At 37.1% G+C, this 23510-nt stretch overlaps 1 protein-coding gene across 4 annotated transcripts in view; it reads left to right on the top strand.

Annotated features, from left to right (window-relative positions):
- LOC131158198 (ABC transporter C family member 13) overlaps nt 1–23510 on the top strand; it is a 230507-nt gene that overhangs the window by 199605 nt on the left and 7392 nt on the right. For all 4 annotated transcript variants that reach the window (XM_058112888.1, XM_058112887.1, XM_058112886.1 and 1 more), the window contains 4 exons: nt 3452–3562; nt 3626–3784; nt 3927–4114; nt 4310–4499. In XM_058112888.1, coding sequence (XP_057968871.1) covers nt 3452–3562; nt 3626–3784; nt 3927–4114; nt 4310–4499 — 648 coding nt within the window. The remainder of the gene's footprint in view (nt 1–3451; nt 3563–3625; nt 3785–3926; nt 4115–4309; nt 4500–23510) is intronic.

The following is a 23510-nucleotide window of genomic DNA, read 5'->3' as shown; positions in this document are numbered from 1 at the left end:
GTTCTCTCAAGCCCTAATGATGTGCCAGAGGTGATGTGTGCCCGGTGTGGGGAGAAGGTGGGATGGGCCTGGGTCTTTGATGATTAATGCAGACATGGCCTGTTGTTTGAAAGCAATGAAGAACTTTAAAATTTCTGATGGGCCTGTTGGTTAAGGAGGCCCAAGAGCAGAATTTGGATTCTAAATTGGGCCAGATTAGAGAGGAGAAAATTCAGCAAGGTAAATCACAGTTGGGCCAATTGGAAGGACAGGCCCAAATGCTTAGTCAGGTTTCCAGTCAAAAAGGAAGTCTTCTTATGAAAACTTTTGAGGCCTAACACAAGGTTATGGAAGTCCAGGCTCCTCCCATGCCTGACCCTATCACCGATCTGGTATATTTCCCTAGCCACTTGCAGAACTCAGATAAAGGGAAGATGGATATACAGCCAGTTAACGATTTCCAAACTCCCTTTTCAGTTCTTCAAGACAAACAAAAAGGGCTCAGCATTCAGTGTATCATCAGGATGATTTTAGTGTGGTTTCAAGAACGGTTAGAGAAGAAATTGATGACAATAACATAAGCATCAGATTGATGGTCGATTTAGGCTTCGCAGAGGGATTAGAGGCTGGTATATCCAGGAGAAATAGAAAAGCAGAAGATGGATTGGATACAAAATATGATGTTTCAGGTTTTAATTCTGAAAAATCTAAGGCCCTAAGGTCTATGCTCATTGGGAGGCTGCTCTGATGGGTGCAGAAGTGAGAAACTATGTGAAGAGAAGAGAGAGCAATCTGGTGAGATAAGAGCAAAGAGTATTAGGAGAGATTCTTCAGGGGAGTTGAGTATCGCGGAAGAAACACTAGATAAGAGGAAGGATCTAGGAAGTAAAGGAGATTATAAAGGAAAGGAGGTTAAGAAATGGGGGGATTTTTCTGATGAAGATAGTGATGGCTTAAGTTTGAGTGTGATAGGGGTTTGTTGTTGGATGAGATTCAAGAACAATATGGTTTTGTTTCTGATTCCTGCGTTGTCTCCGGGTCCTATCATATGTTCATCGATTGGAGGGGTTTCTATTTTTGAAAACAATGGATTGGGTAATAACTTGCAGTGCAATGATGGAATTTTATCTACACCAGTGGAGATGATTCCTAGGAAGGATTTAGAAGCCCAAGAGATTGGATAAATTGGATTTTAAAATGTGTGATGCTGGAGGAATGGAAGTGCGTTTCACTGGGGGTAACTACAAAGCGAAGAAGGGTCGAAGGGAACTAGCAAATCATAAGTGCTCAGTGAATCACGATGGAAAGGGATTGAAAAGGGGTTTTCTTGGTTAGCTGCTCTTTTTGCTTTATTGTTTTATCTTTATTTTTATTGTTTTTTCTTTTTTATTTTATTGGGGCAGATTTCTTGCCCCCTTTTATTGTAACTTTTCTTTCTAAATCTAATACAAATTAATAGGGTAACGAGTAATGACTAGTGTTACGAGACTTACGACTACACATGGAGAGCCTAGAGAATTTATATAAGGGTATGTGAAGGGTCTACTTTGAGTCATTATCTATTTGCTTTAGCTATGGATGAACTTACTAGGAATATTCAAAATTAGGTTCCATAGCTTATGTTATTTGCAAATGATATTGCCTTGATGAAACTAGAAGTGGAGGCAAATCTAAGCTGATAATGAAGAGAAGCTTTAGAATATTAAGGTTTTAAGACACAAACAAGTAAGATCGATTTCATGAAATGTAATTTTAGCCATTTAGGAAGAATATGGAAGGAAATATTAAACTTGATAATCCAGAAATTCTTGGTACTAACAGATTTCCTTACCTTGGATCTCTATTGTATAAGCTGAAGGAGAAATTGAAGAAGATTAATGCATAAGGTTAAAGTAGGTTGGGAAAAATGGAGAAGTGCTTCATGTGTTTTATGTGATCATAGAATACTGTAAAGTAAAAAGAAAGTTACAAGACTAGCTATGACTAAAAAACAACATATCCAAAATGTAAAAGTTGTAGAAATGGGAATGCTAAGGTGGATGAGTGGAATAATTATAAAAGATAAATTAAGAAATGAACATTTCATTGCAAGCTAAGCATGACATTTATAGGAGATAATGGAAGGGTGATTATGATCTGGACATTTGTAATGTTGGTCAATCAACATAACAAAGAGTGAGTTGTTGTTTGTGGCCTTAGGAGGGAAAGGAGCAGACCTATAAAACTTTGATTAAGATGGTTAGTGAGGATTTGACAGCAGTCCAACTTTCAAAGGATGTTACCCTAGATTGTGCTATTGGTGGAAGCGCATTTATGTATCCAGAACACCCAATGGGATTTAAGGTTTAATGGTTGTTATATGAAAATAGTCATCATTCCAGGAATTCTTCTTAGCTGAAGTTATCCGCTCAAATTTCTTGAGTAGCATACCCATTTCAAGGAACATCCCAATCAAGTGATGATTTCTAACATGGCCAACCACGCATAAAATCAAAATACGTTTGAGAGGTTTAGGGCCTTTCACCCAATGGAGCCACAATCCCTACTTGTTTGAATTCCACGACTTCTCAAAACAATTAGTATATATAGTCACTGCACAGCTTCAGTATTTCCATATTTTTCACACAATGATATTCAATAGCTAAAGTAGTGTTTGGTTTACACTTTAAATGAGTACTTATTTGTTTGGTTTACACTTTAAATGAGTACTTATTTCAAAAAGTACTTCTCCAAACTACATTTTTTCTTAGGAAATAAATATTTTTTGATAAAATAATTTTCTGAAAAAAGTACTTATAATAAGTAATCCTAAACTACTTTTAGATAAGTACTTTTTCAAATAAGTACTCTTTCCAGAAAATTACTTTTCTATGAATGGTTCCAAACAATCCCTAACTAGGGGCTTATTGTTAATCAAACTAGTTCTCTGGTCAATGATTTTTGCCCTTAAAATTCATCCTATTCAAATCTTAATCAACTTAAAGCAGATTGCATTGTCATTTCCCAAATCCAATAGACATCCTTTTTCAAAACTATTACCCTTATTAAGACCAAATAAACATAGCAGGCTATTTATGCCAACCATTCAACTATCTGTTACTATAATAGCATAAGGAACACAAACTTGTTTTGGAGTTCCTTTAGGCTCAAATAAACACCAACTCACCAATCTTTCTACAATGATTCAATTGCTTGAAATTCAATACCCTCTCTCTCTCTCTCTCTCTCTCTCTCTCTCTCTCTCTCTTAAAATAAATGCATACATGTGATTAACATAAATAATTGAACAAACAGCCATGCACGACATGAAACTTAATTAGATTTCCATGAATTAAGTGATAGCCTCATCACAGCTTCAACCTTCTGCTAGACACACCAAACTGTCTGAGACTTTGAGCTGTTGCACTTGTTTCACTGATTTCACATCTTCTTCAGCCACCAAAGAATTCTAAGATCACCCATTTGGCTATAGGTGGGTTTGGCTCTCTCTTATGCAGCTCCAGTTGTGACATTGTTGGGAAGTTTTTTGACCAGTTTCACTGAAACAGAAAAGGAAATGGTTTCTGTTGAAAGGGTTCTACAGGTATGAAGGTGTTTATAAGATACAATAGCATCGTAGTTTTTATTAACTATTCTTTCATTCTAGTATATGGATATCCCCCAAGAAGAACAAGGATGCGAATCCTTAGATCAAGATTGGCCGCATCAAGGACACATTGAGTTTCAGAATGTCACTCTGAGATATTTGCCATCTTTGCCAGCTGCTCTTCATCACATTACGTTTACCATTGCAGGAGGAACAAAGGTCAGGCCATATACCAAGCCCACTATTCATTAAAATATGTTGTGGATTTACATTCAGTAAATATGAATTTGTTTTGCAACTGAAAGCTTCTAGATTATTTGGTAAGACTATTCATATCTTGCATTTTTTTCAATAACATCAGGTTGGTATTATTGGGAGAACAGGGGCTGGGAAATCTAGTATTTTGAATGCCCTTTTCCGCCTTTCCCCAATATGTACTGGCTGTATTATAGTGGATGGCATAAATTTGGCTGACGTTTCCGTTAGGGACTCCCGTTCACATTTTGCTGTTGTTCCACAGAGTCCCTTCTTATTTGAAGGATCGTTAAGGTACCACACTGGCATTTATGTTTATGATATAATGATGTTGATTACTTCTTGTTTCAGGATAATATGTAATGTGGTCCTTTTCTTAGTATCTAACTCAAATAATTGCATTTGAGAAAGACTGATGAAACTGCTACTTGTTTATTTTTTTCTTATTTATACATGTGATTGGTTTCTTGGCTTCTTCTAACTTCTCAGAGATAATCTAGACCCATTCCATGTAAATGATGATGTTAAAATTTGGAAGGCTCTAGAGAAATGCCATGTCAAGGAGGAAGTAGAAGCAGCAGGAGGGTTGGACATACATGTAAAGGAATCTGGAACATCATTTTCTGTCGGCCAAAGGCAGCTTCTTTGCCTTGCACGTGCACTTCTTAAGTCAACTAAGGTAACAAATAAATACATTACAATAATACTGTAACAGATGCCCAAATGTATGGTGGCTGAGAATGCTAGCCAAGGACTTCATATTTCATTGCCAACATAAGGTAGATAAAATCCAGTCTTAAAATTCGTTAATTTCAAATTTTTGAGGGTTCAAAACTAAATGAGGGTTCAAATTCTTTTGGCTCGGTTATGGTGGCTGGGATTCCAGGAGCTAGACTATTTTTATTTTGTTTCTAAATTATTATACGTTTCCATTGTTTCTTTAAATAGAACCAAAATTTCCTTAAATTGAGATTTCCATACATTGAAGCCCTCCAAATTCCATGAAAATAAAAGTTTGAGTCCTTGCTAACATCTGATGGCTGCAAAAATCCACCTTGTTAAAATTGCTCTGTGGTTTACATTTTGCACAATACTGGAAAAGTAAATATTTTGAATCATGAATTTCTTTTTTCTCAATTTTATGGGTATAAGAAAGGCTCGTTTCCTTTTCTTTAGAATATGGAATATCTATATACAGTCAACTGTGAATTATCCCAATTGGCAATTGCAGCATCTTTATTAAACTTCTTCCTGTTTCTTTTTTTTTTGTTTTGTTTTTTTTAAGTCAGTAAAGTTCATTAGAACCCAACATTTAAAAAAATAATGAAAAAATAATAACTGCAGTGAAAAGTTCCTGACATCTAAAAGAACTAAAAACGAGCCCATTGAAAGGAAAGATGAATATATTGCCACACATAATAATAAATTTCTGGAAATTAACTCTCTTAAACTCTTTGAAAAATAGCTTCCAATTTGGGAAACCTGAAGAGTGACTCCATCCTGAATTCTTCGCATCAAACACTATGCAGTCACCTTCCAAATATACAGGCCCCAATTCAGAAGAAATAAAAAATTCCCATCTTCATTCTGCTCACAGAAAATATCTGGGCACTCCTTTTTTTCTTTTTGGTTGACTAGAAGCCCACACTAGGCCTGGACTACGTAGCCTATCTCCCATCCCATCCCCCTTCATTCTCATCCCAAGATTCGAACATGAGACCTCCAACAAAGAAGTCCCAAGTTTTAACCACTAGAATGTCCTAATGGGTTAGCACAGGGCAATTCACTCAACTGTGGTGGTTTGTTCAGAGTTTATTAGAAGTGCCCGATACTGGTTTTTTAATGTTTCTTGATTCTTGATCATCCAGGAGAATGAGACTAAAGTTTCAAATTATGTGTTAAAAAGCAGAGACTGCTTGTCCTTATGCATGGTTTGAGTGTTGTCTTGTGAATTGCCCCTAGAGGGTGAAACTTGGAATGTGAGAACTGCTGTGAAGGATGCATGTCTTAATGGTTGGACTTATGAAGATTTTATCCCCTTTGCCTCCTCTTCCAGGCCTGTGGTTCATACAGTTTGAAATTTGGAGGGCTGCTACCAAAATAGGATGAACTGGGATGTGTCTCTCTTTGTTTTTCGCTCTCCTAGCTACCCACATCCCCCAATGTTTTGGACACAGTTAGGAAGAATCTCAAATCTTCTTGTTAGTCCTCTTTCTATCATGTTGAGGAAAAACAAGAAAATGTGGAGACTGCTTGAACATGTACATAGCCTTTGTCAATCTCCACACTCCATTTAAGCAGCATATCCAGGATTTTTTGTTAGGATTGGCAAGTGCGACAATTAAGAAAGTGAATGAATAATAAAAAAATAAAAATATAAGAAAATAGACACCAGATTTACGTGATTCGACTTATAGCCTACATCAACGGCCGAATATAGCAAAAGAACTTCATTATTGGGAAAAGATAGAATACAAGAGCATCTAAGATGCTATACTCTCTAACACACTTTCCAAAGACCCACGAAGGCACTTATATATGCACCTCTTCAAGAATAACTCCCTCTCAAATCAAATTAATTCTTCCTCAAATCAGGGATGCAAATTAACTCTCCTTGAGGTCAACTCTTTAATTTTCTTTTCTCCAATACCCAAAACAAAAAAAACACATCATCTCTTTAATAAGAGAATAAACTTTCAATTTATTACAAATAGCTCCTATCTTAAATGAGAAATTTATTGTAAAGCATGAATGCATTTGCCAAGGTATGGGAGGACCAATCACTCCTACATTGAATGAGAGCTTAAATGAGAGATTTATTGTGAAGGATTCATATGGAGCTAGCCTAAGCATTCATATGGGGCTGATTCATCGTTAACAAATCTTCCCCCCTAGTCATATATGAATGATAATTTTCTTCTTCCATCTTCTCCATCATATGCCCCATGGGCATATTACACGAACTATAGATTCCAATAAAGTCCAAGCAATGCTTGAACTTAGCAGATGATAGAGACTTTGTCAACATATATGCAAGATTATCAGCAATATTAATTTTCTTTGCAATAATTTTCCTTTGTGAAATAATATCACGAATAAAGTGATACATGACATCACTGTATTTTGTTCTTTCATGAAGCGTTTGATCCTTAGTTGAATGAATAACACTCTGACTATCACAATGAACTATAATCTTGTCCTTGCAAGATATAAGCTCACCCATCAAACCTCTTAACCAAAATAGCTTCTTTGACTGCCTCTATCATGGCCATGTATTTTGCCTTGGTTGCATTGGTACTGGATAACCCAACAACATGTTGTAAGCTTGCCTTCCAACTTATGGCACATTCCCCAAAAATGAACACATAGCCAGTATTGGATCTTCTCTTTGTTGAGATGCCCTGCAAAATCTAAGTCAACATAACCAATAGCACTAGACCTATGTGTTCCAAATTCTAACAAGCATCAGAAGTACCTCTTAGATATCGAAGTATCCATTATACCACTTGTCAATGCTCTTTACTTGGATTAGCCATGTACCCAATCACAACATTGACGACATGTGAAATGTCTAGATGAGTACAATTCATAGCATACATTAGACTTCCAACTGCACTAGAATAAGAAACATGTGACATGTAATCACTTTCTATGTTTGTTTGTGGAGACAAAACAATTGATAGTTGAAAATAAGCAGCAAGTAGAGTCCTTAACTAGTTGGCATTTGTCATGCCAAAATGCTCCAAAACTTTTACAACATATTTCTTTTGTGTCAAGTACAATAATCCTTCTTTCTGATTCCTATGGGTTTGCATGCCAAGAATCTTTTTTGTTGCTCCTAAATTTTTCATTTCAAATTCCCCAGAAAGCTGATTCTTTAACCTGTTGATCTCAAATTTATCTTTAGAAGCAATGAAGATGTCATCAACATATAACAAGAAATAAAAAAGAGATCATTTTTATGTTTCTTAAAGTACACAACTATCATGCTTGCTCCTTGAATAACCATTGTCCAACATAAACAACTCGAACCTTTCATTCTAGTGATGAGGAGATTGCTTCAATCCATATAACGATATTTTTTAGTAAAAGCACATGGTCTTCTTTTCCATCAATAATAAAACCTTAAGGTTGACACATGGAAGTTTGTTCCCAAGTTTACCATGCAGAAAAGTTTTTTTAACATTTAGTTGTTCCAATTACAAATCATGCATAGCCATGAAAGATAATAATACACATATAAAAGGCATACTTAACAACAAGAGAGAAAATATCATTAAAATCTACTCCTGCAATTTGACTATAACCTTTAGCAACTGAACGTGTCTTATACCTTGCATCCTCAACTCTTGGAGTACCTTCTTTTTTCTTGAAGACCTATTTGCAACCTACAATCTTCTTTCCCTTGGGAGGCTTTACTAATTCCTAAGTGTGATTCTTGTGTGAAGACTCAATCTCATCTTGCATAGCCACAAACTACTTAGCAAAATCAACACAAGAAATTGCTTCTAAATATGTCAAAGTTCTCCAGTTTTATTGGTTTCTTGTGCAATTGCCAAAGCATAGCCAATAAGATTAGAATAACAAACTATACAACATTACTATACCTTGAAGGTAACTTGATCTCACTTCTAGGCCTATGTTTGGCAATGTTATAAGATTCTTCATGTGGCATCTCTTCTACTCCATTAGTGTGCTCAACTGAGTTAGTCAGACTAGGAGTGGTCTTCTACAAAGGGATAGTATCATCTTCTATCTCCTTTTTCTTTATGTTTTTGTTGACTTAGTTAACTTCTACAATGGTATCTTTCTCCTTCTTTTGGTTAAGCATTACTGTCTCAACAAAAATAGCATCTTCACTGGTAATAAACTTGACCTGGAATCAAGACACCAAAGTCTATAACCCTTCACCTCAGTTGCATAACCAAGAAAAACACATTTCTTGACTCTTGGCTCTAATTTCCCTTCACTAACATGAACATAGGCGTGACAGCCAAAAATTTTCAAACTAGAATAATCAACAAATTTATCGAACCATACCTCTTCTATGGTCTTGAACTCTAAACCTAAGGCTAGAGAACGGTTATTTAATGGCATGCAATATAAATAGCCTCCACAAAAAAATCCCTTGATGAAAACCAGCATATGAAAGCAAACAATGAGCTCTTTCCAAGAAGGTTTTGTTCATGCACTCCACTACCTCATTCTTTTGTGGTGTATGTTCGACTGTCTTATGCCTAACAATGCCTTTGGTTTTGCAAAATTCTTCAAATTTGAGTGAGCAAAATTCCAATCCATCGTAAGTTTTGAGTCACTTGACCTTCTTTTCAGTTTGTTTCCTGATTATTTCTTTCCATTCCTTGAAATATTTGAACACTTCATTCTTATGCTTCAAAAAGAACACCTAGGTCTTTCTTAAGTGGTCATCAATGAAGGTAAGCATGTATTGAGCTCCCCCTTTAGAAGGAACACGGGAAGGTCCCCAAAGGTCAGAATGTATATAGTCTAGAGTACCTTTGGTTCTATGGAAGCTAGTTTGAAAGTGACTCTTCTTTCCAAACACACAATGTTTACTGTTGAATAATTGGGTGAAATGGAAGACCTAAACTCAATGATAGGTCTCTCCCGCTATTTATAATATACGTCAAGTACAATGGGAATGACCATAATACACTTATTAACTCACACTTATTACTAACAAAACTCTAACACATAATAATAATACTAAATGACTAAATAACCATTAACACTCCCCCTCAAGCTGGAGCATATATATCATAAGCTCCTAGCTTGTTACAAATAAATTTCACACAAGCACCTCCCTAGGCTTTAGTCACAAGTCAGCAAGTTGAAACTCAGATTTCACATGAGTGGTTGTAATGAGTTTCTGTACAAGTTTCTCCCAAATAAAGTGGCAATCAACTTCAATGTGCTTTGTCTGTTCATGGAAGACCGGCTTGGAGGCAATATGAGTAGCAGCTTGATTATCATACATCAACTCCATAGGCTAAGAATGTGGAAAACTTAGTTCTTTCAACAAGTTCTTCAACAAAAAAGTTCACATGTAGTGTGCGCCATAGCCTTATACTCTGACTCAACACTCGACTGACCATTACATTTTGTTTCTTGCTTTTCCAAGACACCAAAATACCACCTACAAAGATACAATACCTGGTTGTGGATCTTCTATCAGAAGGTGATCCAATCCAATCTGCATTAGTATATTCCTGAATATTAGTGTGTCCTTGATCCTAATATAAGAGACCTCTCTCGGGTGCACCTTTGAGATGCAAATTACTGCATCCCAGTGACCTGTTCTTGGAGAATCAAGAAACTGACTCACAACACTTGTTGGGAAAGATATATACGGCCGAACAGCTGCGAGATAATTGTACTTTCCGACAAGTCTTCAATATCAACCTAGGTTGGGCAACAAATCACCCATATCTGGCACTAACTTGCTGTTAGGATCCATAGGTGTATCAACGGGTTTGGAACCCATCTAAAAGATCAAGAATATACTTACTCTGTGACAAGATGGTTCCAGTACGAGATCTCGATACTTCTATACCCTTGAAGTACTTCATTGGTCCCAAATCCTATGTCTAAAACTTAGTCTATAGGAAATGCTTTAGGATTTGAATACCTTGATCATCATCACCAATAATCACAATATCATCCACATACACAATAAACAGAATCCTTCCAAATGGAGTATGACAATAAAGTATTGATTGATCTACTACACACTGTTGAAGGCCAAATTCAAGTACTACGGCACTAAAGCAACCAAACCATGTCCTGGGAGACTGTTTTAAACCATATAGTGACTTCTTGAGCCGACAAACTAAGCCTGACTCCCCCTGGGCAACAAACCCAAGTGGTTGCTCCATATAGACTTCCTTTTGAAGATCACCATGTTGGAAAGCATTCTTTACATCTAACTAGTGTAGAGGCCAGTGATAGGGGGTGGCTAAGAAGATGAACAAACGTACTAAGGCAAGTTTGGCTACAGGGGAGAAGGTGTCTAAATAGTCCAGGCCATGCACCTAAGTATATCCCTTAGCAACAAGGCGGGCTTTCAACCGAGCCAGGGAACCATCTGGATTAACCTTCACAATATACACCCAACAACAATCAACCATAGACTTATCAAGAGGAAGACGTACCAAGTCCCAAGTATCATTACCCTGTAGAGCATGCATCTCTTCTATCATTGCATTCCTCCACCCAGAATGGGATAGGGCATCAGAAATAGACTTGGGAAGAGCAATGGAAGATGGAGCACTAAACAATAGTATAAGGGTCACAAGAAATCTTAAGAAACAAAATTAGAGATTGGATGTTGGGTACAAGTGTGTTTACCTTTTCGAACAACAATAGGAGGATCAACCACTTGGGGAAGAGGATCATCTAACGAGAAAACTAAAGGCATTAAAGTGGAAGCTAGAGGAGGCTCTCCTCCCTTGAGTCGTCATGTGTACATTTGCAAATTAGGGCAATCCAAGTAATGAAAAGGACTCGAACTAAATGAAGATGCTGGAGGACTAGACGAAGGAAATAAGTTAGGATCAGAAGGCTAGACAGAGGAAAAGACTTATATAAGTCAACAGAACTCAAGAAATCAGAATAATATGGTGTAGACTCAAAAAATGTGACATCAGCAGAGACAAAGAATCAATGTAAAGTGTGACTGTAACATTGATATCCTTTTTGAGTATAGGAATAACCTAGAAAAATACATTTAATAGCACAAGGATCCAATTTATCCCTTCTTGGATTTAATTGATGAACGAAGGAGACAACCAAATATACAAAGAGGAGGGGAGAACAAAGGAGCCTTAGGGAAGATAATTGAATATGGGATTTTACCACCAAGGACAGAGGATGGCATTTTATTGATGAGAGAGCAAGTAGTGAGAACAGCATCACTCCAAAAAACTTTGGGGACAATCATTTGATACGAAAGGGTTCAAGTGACTTCAAGAATATGTCTATTTTTTCTCTCTACAACTCCATTTTGTTGTGGAGTGTGAACACAAGATGACTGATGGATCATGCTAGAGTTTGTCATATAGATAATGAACTGAGCACTAAAGTACTCTTTCGCATTATCACTATGAAGTAATCGGACTGGCATGCCAAATTGAGTTCTTATTTGAGAACAAAAGGCACAAAAGATATTAAACAACTCAAAGTGATCTTTCATCAAATACAACCAAGTCATTCTGGAATAGTCATTGACAAAAGTGACAAAATCAAAACCCTAACTTTGATGTGACACAACTAGGACTAGGACTCCAAACATCATATTGGACTAACATAAGAGGGCAAACGACTCTTTTATTGGCTAGAGAGGCAAAGAGAACACAATGATTCTTTCCTAATTGACAAGACTCACAATCGAGGGTAGACACATAACTCAAAGTAGGAACTAACTAATTTAACTTGTCCAATGATGGATGACCAAGGCAACAATGGATTTGATGTGATGTGGCAGCAACACTACTGGCAATTGGCGGAGAGAGCGACTCAAAGTAGTAAAGTCCATCAATCTCACGTCCTGTGCCAATTGTCTTCCTCGTTTTCATATCCTGAATAAGAACAGAATTAGGAAAGAAGGTTATAGATCAATTTAGTGACTTAGTAATTTTACTAACAAACATAAGATTAAGGGAGACTTAGGAATGTAGAGAACAGAAGAAAGAGAGATGGAGGGAGTAGGATTTACTATTCCTATTCCCTTAGCAGCAGTAGCGGACTCATCAGAAAGGGTAACTTAAGGTAGATTTGTAGAATATTGAAGAGTGGAAAAGAAGTTGGTGACATCTGTCATGTGGTCAATAGCAGCAGAGTCGATAACCCAGGGACTAGTGGGAGAGATACTGGATGACATACGAATGGTATGGTTACTTTTCTGAGCAAAAGATGCAATGTGATGAGATGCTTATTGGGATGTCTTATATTGTAGGAACTTTAAATACTTCCTTTGAAATAGCTGTAGTACATTGTTCACTCAAACAAGTAACTGATGAGGGAGACACTTTTGGGATTTGGGAACTCCATCCCAACACAAATACAACCTCGATAGAACAGCAAATCAAAAACACACAGCTGGCACCATGTTTTTCAAATTCACCAACTCAATCCCAACATAAACAACCTTCAACAACTTATGCAAATCACAAGGCCACACCATACCATTCAAAAAAACACAGCAAATACCACTTTCAGGCTCAGTAAACTTAATAAAGATTGACAAACAACTTCAAGAAGCACCAAACAAGCATTTCTTGGATGTCGTAAATGAGCAACTAAAAAAGGTAAGATCTTTGAACAAAAAAAAAAACATCATGAAAAACTTCAATAGTATTTTTATTGAGGGATTCAAGCCCTGCTGGAAGAATTCAGGTCAGAAACATGCCTGAAATTTGCTTAATGCACCAGCGCATGAGGTCGGCCCTGGCAGACTTCGACCGGCACATTAGGACACGTGGGGAAGCTGTTGGAGATGAGATTTCAGTAGGGGGCAGATCAGCAGTGTCTGTGGGTGACTATGGTGTTGTTTTTGCAAAACCTATTGTAGATCTTGTGTTCCTGAACTGGCAGTGTCGCCCCAGGAATTTTGCTGCTACTTCTCTAACTTCCGACAGCTGCTGGACCTTTTTAGGGCTGTAGTGTTGCTGGAAGTTCTTCGACAGTGGTAGACATGCAGCAGATTTAGGGTTTTGGGCTTCCATTTGATGGTGGCTGTGACACTTAGGGTTTAGGTCTTAGAATCTTGCCCTGATATCATGTTGAATAATTGGGTGAAATGAAGATCTGAACACAATGATAGGTCTCCCCCTCTATTACTAACAAAATAACACATAATAATAATATTAAATGACTAAATATTCATTAACATTTACGAAATTTCATCTGATTTGTACTTTAGTAGCAAAAAAGACCTCTTTTGTGCAGTAATGTTTGCCCTTTCTCGCTCATATGTCCCAACCTCGTATGCCATAATTAGGTAATATCAGAATTTGGCATAGAAGATTGAGCAACAACAGTAGCACCTAAAACTAAAGTACCTTGCAAGACAGATAAATTAGAAAGTAATTTCTCTTCTTTTATAATAACAAAGGTACCTTTGCTGATCTTCCTAACTTCACCTTTTGCGGTATACTTGTACCCTTTTGATTTAAGGCTCCAAGAGAAACAAGATTCTTCTTTAAATCAGGAACTTGCCAAACTTCGGTGAGAGTTCTCACAACGCCATCCTACATTTTTTATTCATACTATTCCAATCCCAGCAATTTTACAAGCTCAATTGTTGCCCATTTATACAATCCCACCAGAGATTCATTCATATGAAGAAAACCAATATTTATTAAGACACATATAAAACAAGCATGCTTAATCCATCACCTGATGATCTTTAAAGTATGCATTACCAGTATTGGAAAGAACAAATTCAGCAGCTTCGGATTCGTTAGTAATAACATTTGCCTTGGCCTATTTTTCATTCTTTCTTTCATTTGTGCCTTGTTTTTTTCTCTATTCTTGTTCTTCAACTTGTAGCAGTCTGCCTGGATGTGTCCTTTCTTCTTACAATAATTGCAAAATTTATTTGCATGTCTTGATCAAGATCTAAATCTATGATCTGAATTTTTTTCCGTGGTACTCCCCCTGGCTACCAAAGCATCTCTCTATCTTTTGCTATTATTTCTTATAATATTTTTCTCAAGAAATTTCTCTAAAGAATATGAAGCTATAGCATCCTCTAAAGAAACATTATCTTTACCAAATTAGAAGGTTTCTCTAAAATGTTTGTATGAAAAAGATAAGGGACGTAACGATAAAAGGGCTTGATTTTCTTCTTCAATTTTGACAATTGAATTCAAATCTGTAATGATGGAATTGAATTCATCAACATGGGTTTCATAAACATACCTTCTATCATCTGTAACTAATACAAGCAGTGCTTCAAATATAATTTGTTGGCGAGGGACTTTGTCATGTACAACGACTCTAATTTAGACCATAAATTGGCAATGATCTTTTCTAAGAGGACCTCTCTTAGAATACTGTCTTGAAAGGCATAACTAGATTGCTGTGAAATATTTTTCATCCATCTTGTCCTTCTAATCATTTTCCAAAGTATTTGCATTTTCTCTTTACCCATAATGATTTCATTGAACCCTTTTGGGTCAAGACAGCGTACATTTTTACTTGCCAAAGATTCAAACTGCTAGAGCCATCAAATTTCTCAAAGCCATACGATGTCAAAGCTGTTGGGAAACTCGCTCTAATACCACTTATTAGGATTGGCAAGTATGACAATTGAGAAAGTAAGCAAATAATAAAAAAGAGAAATGCAAGAAAATAGACATAAGATTTACATAGTTTGGCTTATAGCCTACATCCACTGGTGAAGATAGCAAAAGAACTTCACCATTGAGAAAAGATAGAATACAAGAGCATTTAAGATGTTATGCTCTCTGACACACTCTCTAAAGAAACACAAAGGTACCAGTATACACCCTCTCAAGAATAACTCCGTCTCAAATCAAATTAACTCTCCTCAAATCAAGGATGCAAATGAACTCTCCTTGAGATCAACTGTTTAATTTTCCTTCTTTAACGAGAAAGAAACTCCTCTCTTTAATGAGAATAAATTCTCAATTTATTACAAATAATTCCTATCTTGAATAAGAGATTTATTGTGAAGCATTCATGTTGGATTGGTCCATCATTAATATTTTTTATTGTAAATTTTTTAATATTTTTATGATTAATCTCTATGTGTGTGTGTGTGTGTGTGTAATCTTCCTAATATTTATTATTTCCTAACTAATAACATATTAACATAACCATTGGCATCAAGATAAGTGCAGGCATCACCTCTATCAAAATCCCGAGTATCTTGGAGTAATTTAAGGAGGTATTTATGTAGATGATTGTATATTATTGAGAGAGATTATTTTAGGAGATTGTTTCCAAATTTAGAATTCCCGATTGTATAATAGATATATTGTATTGGCTTGTACAAAATTATTCAAGAAATACAGAAAACCTATTCTGATTTCATGGTATCAGAGCTAGGGTTTCTAAACCTTAGCAATAGCAGACGGTGCCGTCAACAACAGAGGGTCAAGCACCTCTGAAGCTCTCAACGGCGAGACTGAAGCCACCTCCATCGTGGTTTCGAATGGGCTAGACAACTCGTCTTTTCCACTCTCGGTGGAGAGATTGAAAGGAAAAAATTCCCGTGAATGGGCTCAGTCAATCAAACTTGTGATTGACGGCAAAGGAAGGTTAAAATACCTTACCGGCGAGAGGAAGAAGCTCGCCTCAACCGACGCTGCAGCTCTGCAGAAGTGGAAGTCCGAGAGCTCCATTATGACTGCGTGGCTCGTGAACTCCATAAAGCCTTCAATCGGCAAGACCTACCCATTCTTACGAACGGTGAAGGATGTCTGGGATGCTATTTGAGAGACGTACTCCGATGTCGAAAGCTACTCCCAGATCTTTGAGATAAAGACTCGGCTATGGCAAATGCTGCAAGGAGAGAGAGACATCATCGACTACTACATGAAGATGACGAAACTCTAGCAAGAGCTCGACCTGAGCATTGAGGAAGAGTGGGAATGCCCTAGAGATAGTACCCACTACGAGAAGAGACTCGAGAATGAACGAGTCTTTGAATTCTTGGCCAGACTCAACCGCGACCTGGACAAGGTGCAAGGGAGGATTCTCTGTTGACGCCCTCTACCTTCAACTCAGGAAGTCTTCACAGAGGTGAGGCGTGAGGAAAGTCGTCGCAAGGTTATGCTGAAGGCACCAACCGAAAATAATGGGCCTAAGATGTCGGCCCCAATCTCGAGAACTCCTGTGGGACAGGGTGTGAGCACTGCTGCAAGTCGAGCCATTCAAAAGATAATTGCTGGGAAATACATGGGAAGCCTGCAGATTGGAAGCCGAGACAAAATAAAAAAAAAATCATGGCTACCAGGCTGCTATTGATAACCCAGCTGAGAAACCACAAGGTGAGAAAAATAACAATTTCACTCCAAGTGGCGCATTTAGTCCAGAGCAATTTGAGCAACTCTATAAAATGTTCTCTACCATTCAAGCATCGGGTCAGTCTTCCACAAGTATTCCCTCTGGTTCTTTAGCCCACCGAGGTAATTTTTTGACATCCTTAAATACCATATCTCATTACAAATTACCATAGATAATTGATTCTGGTGCCTCTGATTATATGACTGATTCTTATCATCTGTTCTCATCCTGTTCACCATGTGCTGGAAATTTGAAAGTTAAAATTGCAGATGGATCACTCTCATATTGCAAGCAAAGGGAGTATTCAAATCTCTGATTCTATAATTCTAAAATCTATCCTACATGTCCCTAAGTTGTCTTGCAATTTGTCATCCATTAGCCAGTTGACAAAAGATTCCAATTGCTCTACTAAATTTGTTTCCTCTCATTGTGTTTTCCATGACCTATCATCGAGGAAGACGATTGGCAATGCTAAAGCATGTGAGGGACTCTAATAGTTTGAGGAGGCGAATACAAGTGAACAATGTAAAACTGCTATTTGTGATTCTGCATCTGTTTCTAGGGATAGTGAAATTTTGTTATGGCATTCTAGGATGGGTCATCTAAATTTTCAATACTTAAGACGTTTATTTCCTTCCATTTGTTCAAATAAAACGTCTTTTGAATTTCAGTGTGAGATTTGTGAACGTGCAAAACACCAACGTAATTCCTTTCCGAAGTCCACATACAAACCATCCAAACCTTTTACTATGATTCACAGTGATTTATAGGGCCCCTCACACTCTCTTAATCGCACTCACACGAAATGGTTGTTACTTTTATTGATGATCATACTCATATTTGTTGGGTTTACCTGTTGAAAGATAAAACTGAAGTCTGTTCAATTTTTGTCAATTTCATGTTTCAAACACAATTCCAAACTCACATTCAAATTTTACGTACTGATAATGGTACAAAATATTTCAATAATATCTTGAGACACTATCTTCAAGAAAATGGAATTGTTCATCAAAATTCACGTGTGGATACCCCTTAACAAAATGGGGTTTCTGAATGCAAAAATAGGCATATTCTTGAAGTAGCTTGAGCATTGATGCTCACTACAAATATAAAAAAATATTTTTGGGGCAATGCCAATTTAAGAGCTACATATCTCATTAATCGAATGCCTAGTCGGGTTCTTTCTTTTGCCACTCCTCTCCAAAAATTCCAAGAATGTTTTCCCAACTCTCAGCTCAACTTCAATCTCTCTCTGAAAATTTTTGGGTATACTGCATTTGTACATGTTCATGCTCACAATCGGGATAAATTGGAACCTCATGTCATTAAGTGCGTTTTTATTGGTTACTCTCCTACTCAAAAAGGCTACAAATGTTATGATCCTGTCATAAAAAAATTGTTTGTTAGCCTTGATGTCACATTCTTTGAAACCACTCCTTACTTCCAAAAGCCCTCTCTTCAGGGGGAGAAGTGGAGTGAAGATCGATTCTTTGATTTCTCCGTTGATGAATTTGTGCCATATACTGAGTCTTCCATTGCATCATTTCCTGACCTGTCATGTGCAAAAGATCACTTAAACTCTGGGGGAGATGCAGAAAAACAAAATAACAAGGAAATACTTGTTTACTCTAGAAAGCTAAAAACAAAGAACAGGGAAAATCTCATACCTGAGGCACCAAGAGAGTTGGAACCGGTGATAGCTCCAAGCAACCATGAGTCCATGCCCAGTCCCGATCAGGTAATAGATGGCCATGAGCTTCCTTTTGATAAGTCTGCACCTGATGACATCAATTTACCCATTGCAGTCAGAAAACAAACTAAGTCATATACTCTATATCTCTAGTCAAAATACATATCTTATAAAACTCTGTCTACTAGGTGTCGTGCTTTTACCTCTAACCTTGATAGGATAAAAATTCCAAAGAATATCCAGGAAGCCCTAGAGATTCCTGAATGGAGGGAAGCTGTCATGGAGGAAATGTGGGCCTTGGAAAAAAATGGAACTTGGAACGTTATGAATTTGCCGAAAGGGAAGAAGTCAGTAGGTTGCAAATGGGTCTTCACAATGAAATATAGAGTTGATGGGACAGTTGAACGGTATAAAGTCGGACTTGTTGCAAAAGGGTTTGCACAGACCTATAGCATTGACTACATGGAGACATTTGCACCAGTGGCAAAATTGAATACAGTTCGGGTTGTCCTGTCCTTGGCAGCCAACTTAGATTGGCCACTACAGCAACTCGACATTAAGAATGCATTTCTAAATGGCGAGTTAGAAGAAGAAGTCTACATGACGATACCACCAGGTTTCAGTAAGAAAGGTGAAGAAAACAGAGTATGTAAACTTAAGAAGTCCCTATATGGACTCAAGCAATCTCCCAGAGCATGGTTCGACAGATTTGCAAAGGTGATAAAGAACCAAGGATATCGACAAGGGCAATCAGATCACACTATGTTCTTCCAACAGTCTGAAAGTGGTAAGAAAACAATTTTGATTGTGTATGTTGATGATATAATCCTAACTGGAAATGATACAGTGGAGATGGAAAGATTGAAGAAAGTCCTAGCTGCTGAGTTTGAAGTTAAAGACCTAGGACGAATGCAATACTTCTTGGGAATGGAAGTTGCTAGATCAAAAAAGAGTTTCAATGTCTCTCAGCAAAAGTATATCCTTGATCTCCTAACCGAAACTGACATGCTTGGATGCAAACCTAGTGAAACCCCAATTGAAGCAGTAAAGTGAGTTGAAGACTGCAGAATACCAGTTGAAAAGGAGAGGTATCAGAGATTGGTTGGTAAATTAATCTATCTATCGCATACCAGACCTGACATTGCATTTGCGGTAAGTGTGGTAAGCCAACACATGCATTCACCGAAAAAGACTTACCTAGATACTGTGTACAAGATCCTCAGGTACCTCAATGGCTATTCGGGCAAAGGACTCTTCTTCAAAAAATGTGAAAGCAAGGAAGTAGAAATTTTCATAGATGCGGATTGGGCAGGATCAGCAAAAGATAGAAGGTCTACCACCGGATATTGCACCTTTGTATGGGGAAATTTGGTGACTTGGAGGAGTAAAAAACATAATGTAGTGGCTCAAAGTAGTACTGAAGCTGAATTCAGGGCAATTGCACAAGGGATATGCGAAGGACTGTAGTTACGGAAACTCTTGGAAGAATTACAGATCCTGGTGAAATTCCCTATCAAACTCTACTGTGACAACAAAGCAGTCATCAGTATCTCTCTCAATCCAATTCAACATGACAGGACTAAGCATGTAGAAGTGGACCAACACTTTATCAAAGAGAAGGTTGAAGAAGGTACCATCTGTATGACTTATGTACCTACCAAGGAATAAACAGCAGATATCTTTACCAAAGGGTTAGCCTAACAGAGCTTTGATGATTTCATCTGCAAGTTGGATATTATCAATATCTATGATCCAACTTGACGGGGAGTATAGAAATCTCGAGTATCTTGGAGTAATTTAGGGAGGTATTTATGTAGATGATTGTATATTATTGAGAGAGATTCTCTTAGGAGCATGGTTCGAAATCGCGGTCGTGGGTAACGTCGCGAAACAGTCGCGGGTGTCGTGGGTCGGGGGAGACGCGGGTGTTACGTAACGGGAAGCAGGCGTAACGGTCGTGAATTTTTTTCACGCATGCACAACCATGCCAAAATTAAAAAATAAGCATGAAATCCATTAATACATGATTTTTAATGAATTTTGAAGGCTTTCATTCAACCTATAAATGCTTTTTAATAGGCATTATGATTTTTATATTAATTTTAGTGCGCTGTTTACAAAAAAAAGCATATTTTTTTATAGTTTACATTACTTTAATGAGTAAAAAGATGTAGAAATGTAAGAATCAATTAATTAAAGTCATAAAGTTACTAAAAATGAATCAATACTCAATAGACTTAATACTCAATATACACATTACACATACATGAATTTAAAAAGTGATTAATATCAAATATCAATAAATAGTTGAAAATACATGAATACAATATTACAAATTTATAACATAACACATGTCACCACCAAAAAGAATGACATGGAGGGTCTTCATAATTTGCATCTGTATCTTGAGATTGGGATGGGAAATTATCTCCCCATCCTTGTGGAAATATATAGTTGAATGAACCCAAGTTTGCGTCATTTTGTTGTTGCTCTTGAAAATGTACTGGTGATGAAAATTCTCCTGAATAATGTCTATAAGTTGGGGCAGGGGCTGGCTCTGGGTAGTGTGTAGAAGAAGACTCACTAGATCCTGAGATTCCTGATCCACTGGGATAAAAATGTGAGTCACGAGATGCATAATGTGGATATACTGGATGAGATTCATATGATTGTGATGATGAACCATCTAAACCAAAGTCGTCAAAACTACGAACCACATCATATGAATCTTCAGTAGAATCGCTAGGGTCACCGCGAGCACTCCTTCTCCTGGGTTGTGAAGATTGGTTTCCTGGAGGAATACCCAAGTCATAATTTTCAGGTATGTCATGTAGTCCATAAGGATCAGAAGGATATATATCCCTTCCAATGATGTCCCTGTATCATATCCATAATTATATTCTACACCGCCGCCTCCACCACCACCACTGCCACCCCCCCCCCTCCCAACCCCAGCTCCAGCACCACTATTACCATCATCATCACTTGGTGGGCTCAAACCAAGATTGTCATCACTTTGTGTACGTTCAGGGCTTGAACTTGAATCATCATGCGCGTTTATTGGTGGTTGATCACCTCCTTCTGTAGTACCACCAACCTCTTCATTTAACCAATTTGAATTGTCCTGACCGTCGAGTAGTGGTGTCTCTCTCTCCTCTAACCATTGACTTAAAGGATCATCTTCTTCGAAAATGTAGTCCAAATTGATAGGATTGAAACCCTCTTCAATTTCTCGTTGGCTTCTTCTCATTGTACGTCTTAACTTTAACCTCATGTTGTAATGTACGAAAACATGTTTTTGTAGTCTCATGTACTTTAATCTATTTCTTGTTTTCGTATGGATGAGGCTAAAGGTGCTCCAATTACGCTCACAGTTCGAAGCTGATGTGGTCTGGCTAAGAACTCTAATTGCTATTCTTTGGAGCTCAGGAGCACACAAGCCATAATGAATCCACCATTCAGCTGCATGAATAATTAAAAAGAGTTTTATGTTAGTATAGTGTATTTCAAAAGTCAAATTTGAACACAAGAGAGAAAATAGAGTCATTCTCCATTATTTAGCTATATAGCCATATTTACCAGGATTTGTTTGTTTCACTGCCCTTTGAGCCAACGGGGTTCCAAAAGTCTCCTGCCTATCTCGATATAGCAACAATTAAAAAAGGATGATTGTGAAATATAATTAATTAATTAGATGTATTAATAATTATTCTTAAAAGTATTACAGAATACTAGAACAATTCATTATTCAATTTAATGGAACCAATACTTACTTGATTAATAGCCCGAATTTGAGTATCTATATTGGGTACCAACTTGGTTATCACTTTTTTAACTCCATCCATGACTTCTCTAGCAACTTCAGGAGAGGGTGGGGCACCATAAAGAAATTGTGGGTTCAAAAAATACCCTACAATTAAATTTAGAAACATATTAATCAATAGTTTTCTAATGCAACTATGCATAATTTAAAAGTTAAAATAATAAGAAATTGTATTTGATTTACACTTACCAGCAGCGTGCAAATCTTGGTGCAACTGAAAACTCCACCGGTTGTCAATAATTTTCCAATAGTCATTGTAAAACCGGCAATCTTTTTGAATGGCCAACTTCGCCCTATCAATTGCCTCGTATATGAAGCTCATGGTTGGTTTTTCATCACCATCAACCAATTTAAGAACTTTCAACAAGTGTTCTTGCACTTTAATTATATCAGAGGCCTTTTGCCAAAACTCTTTGCCTAAGATAATTTTCTTTGAATCATATGCTGGACCTGATTTTGCCATTCCAAACCTTGAGCTTTTCCAAGCATCAGATGTAAACATTTCCCTTAGTGCTTGTTTATGCCTGATAATAGTCTCCAAAGCAATGAAATTTGTGGCAAATCGAGTGATGGCAGGGCGAAGTAACTCTCTATTATTTGTGAATTTCTTCATGAAATTCACTGTCCATGTGTGGTTGTAAATAAATGAGGTTATTGTTCTTGCATCTTCTAAGACCTTCTTCACGTTACTTTTCTTACCAATATCTTCAAGAATAAGGTCTATGCAATGAGCTGCACATGCTGTCCAATAGAGATTGGGCCTCTTCTGCATTAATAATTTTCCTCCTGCTTTCATTGCAGCTTCATTATCAGTCACTACTTGGACAACACTCTCCTCTCTAATTTCTTCAACCACCTCGTCCATTAATCTGAAATGAAATTATAGATTCAATAATTACTACTATTTAATTAAAAACATGTAAGTCCATAATACTATTTGCATATACAATTAAAATTAGAAAATTACTTGAAATAAAATTCAGCTGTTCTGCTTGGCACATCAGAGGCATCAACTGATTTATGAAACACGGTGCCTCTATCGCAATAAACTAAAAAGTTTATAATGTGTTTTCTAGTTGGTCCTGACCAACCATCACACATAAGTGTTACACCTCTCTCCTTCCAAA

The sequence above is a fragment of the Malania oleifera genome, chromosome 6, assembly GCF_029873635.1.
Source record: "Malania oleifera isolate guangnan ecotype guangnan chromosome 6, ASM2987363v1, whole genome shotgun sequence".
In the NCBI taxonomy this organism is placed as follows: domain Eukaryota; kingdom Viridiplantae; phylum Streptophyta; class Magnoliopsida; order Santalales; family Ximeniaceae; genus Malania; species Malania oleifera.
This window is presented reverse-complemented; position numbering and strand designations above follow the sequence as displayed.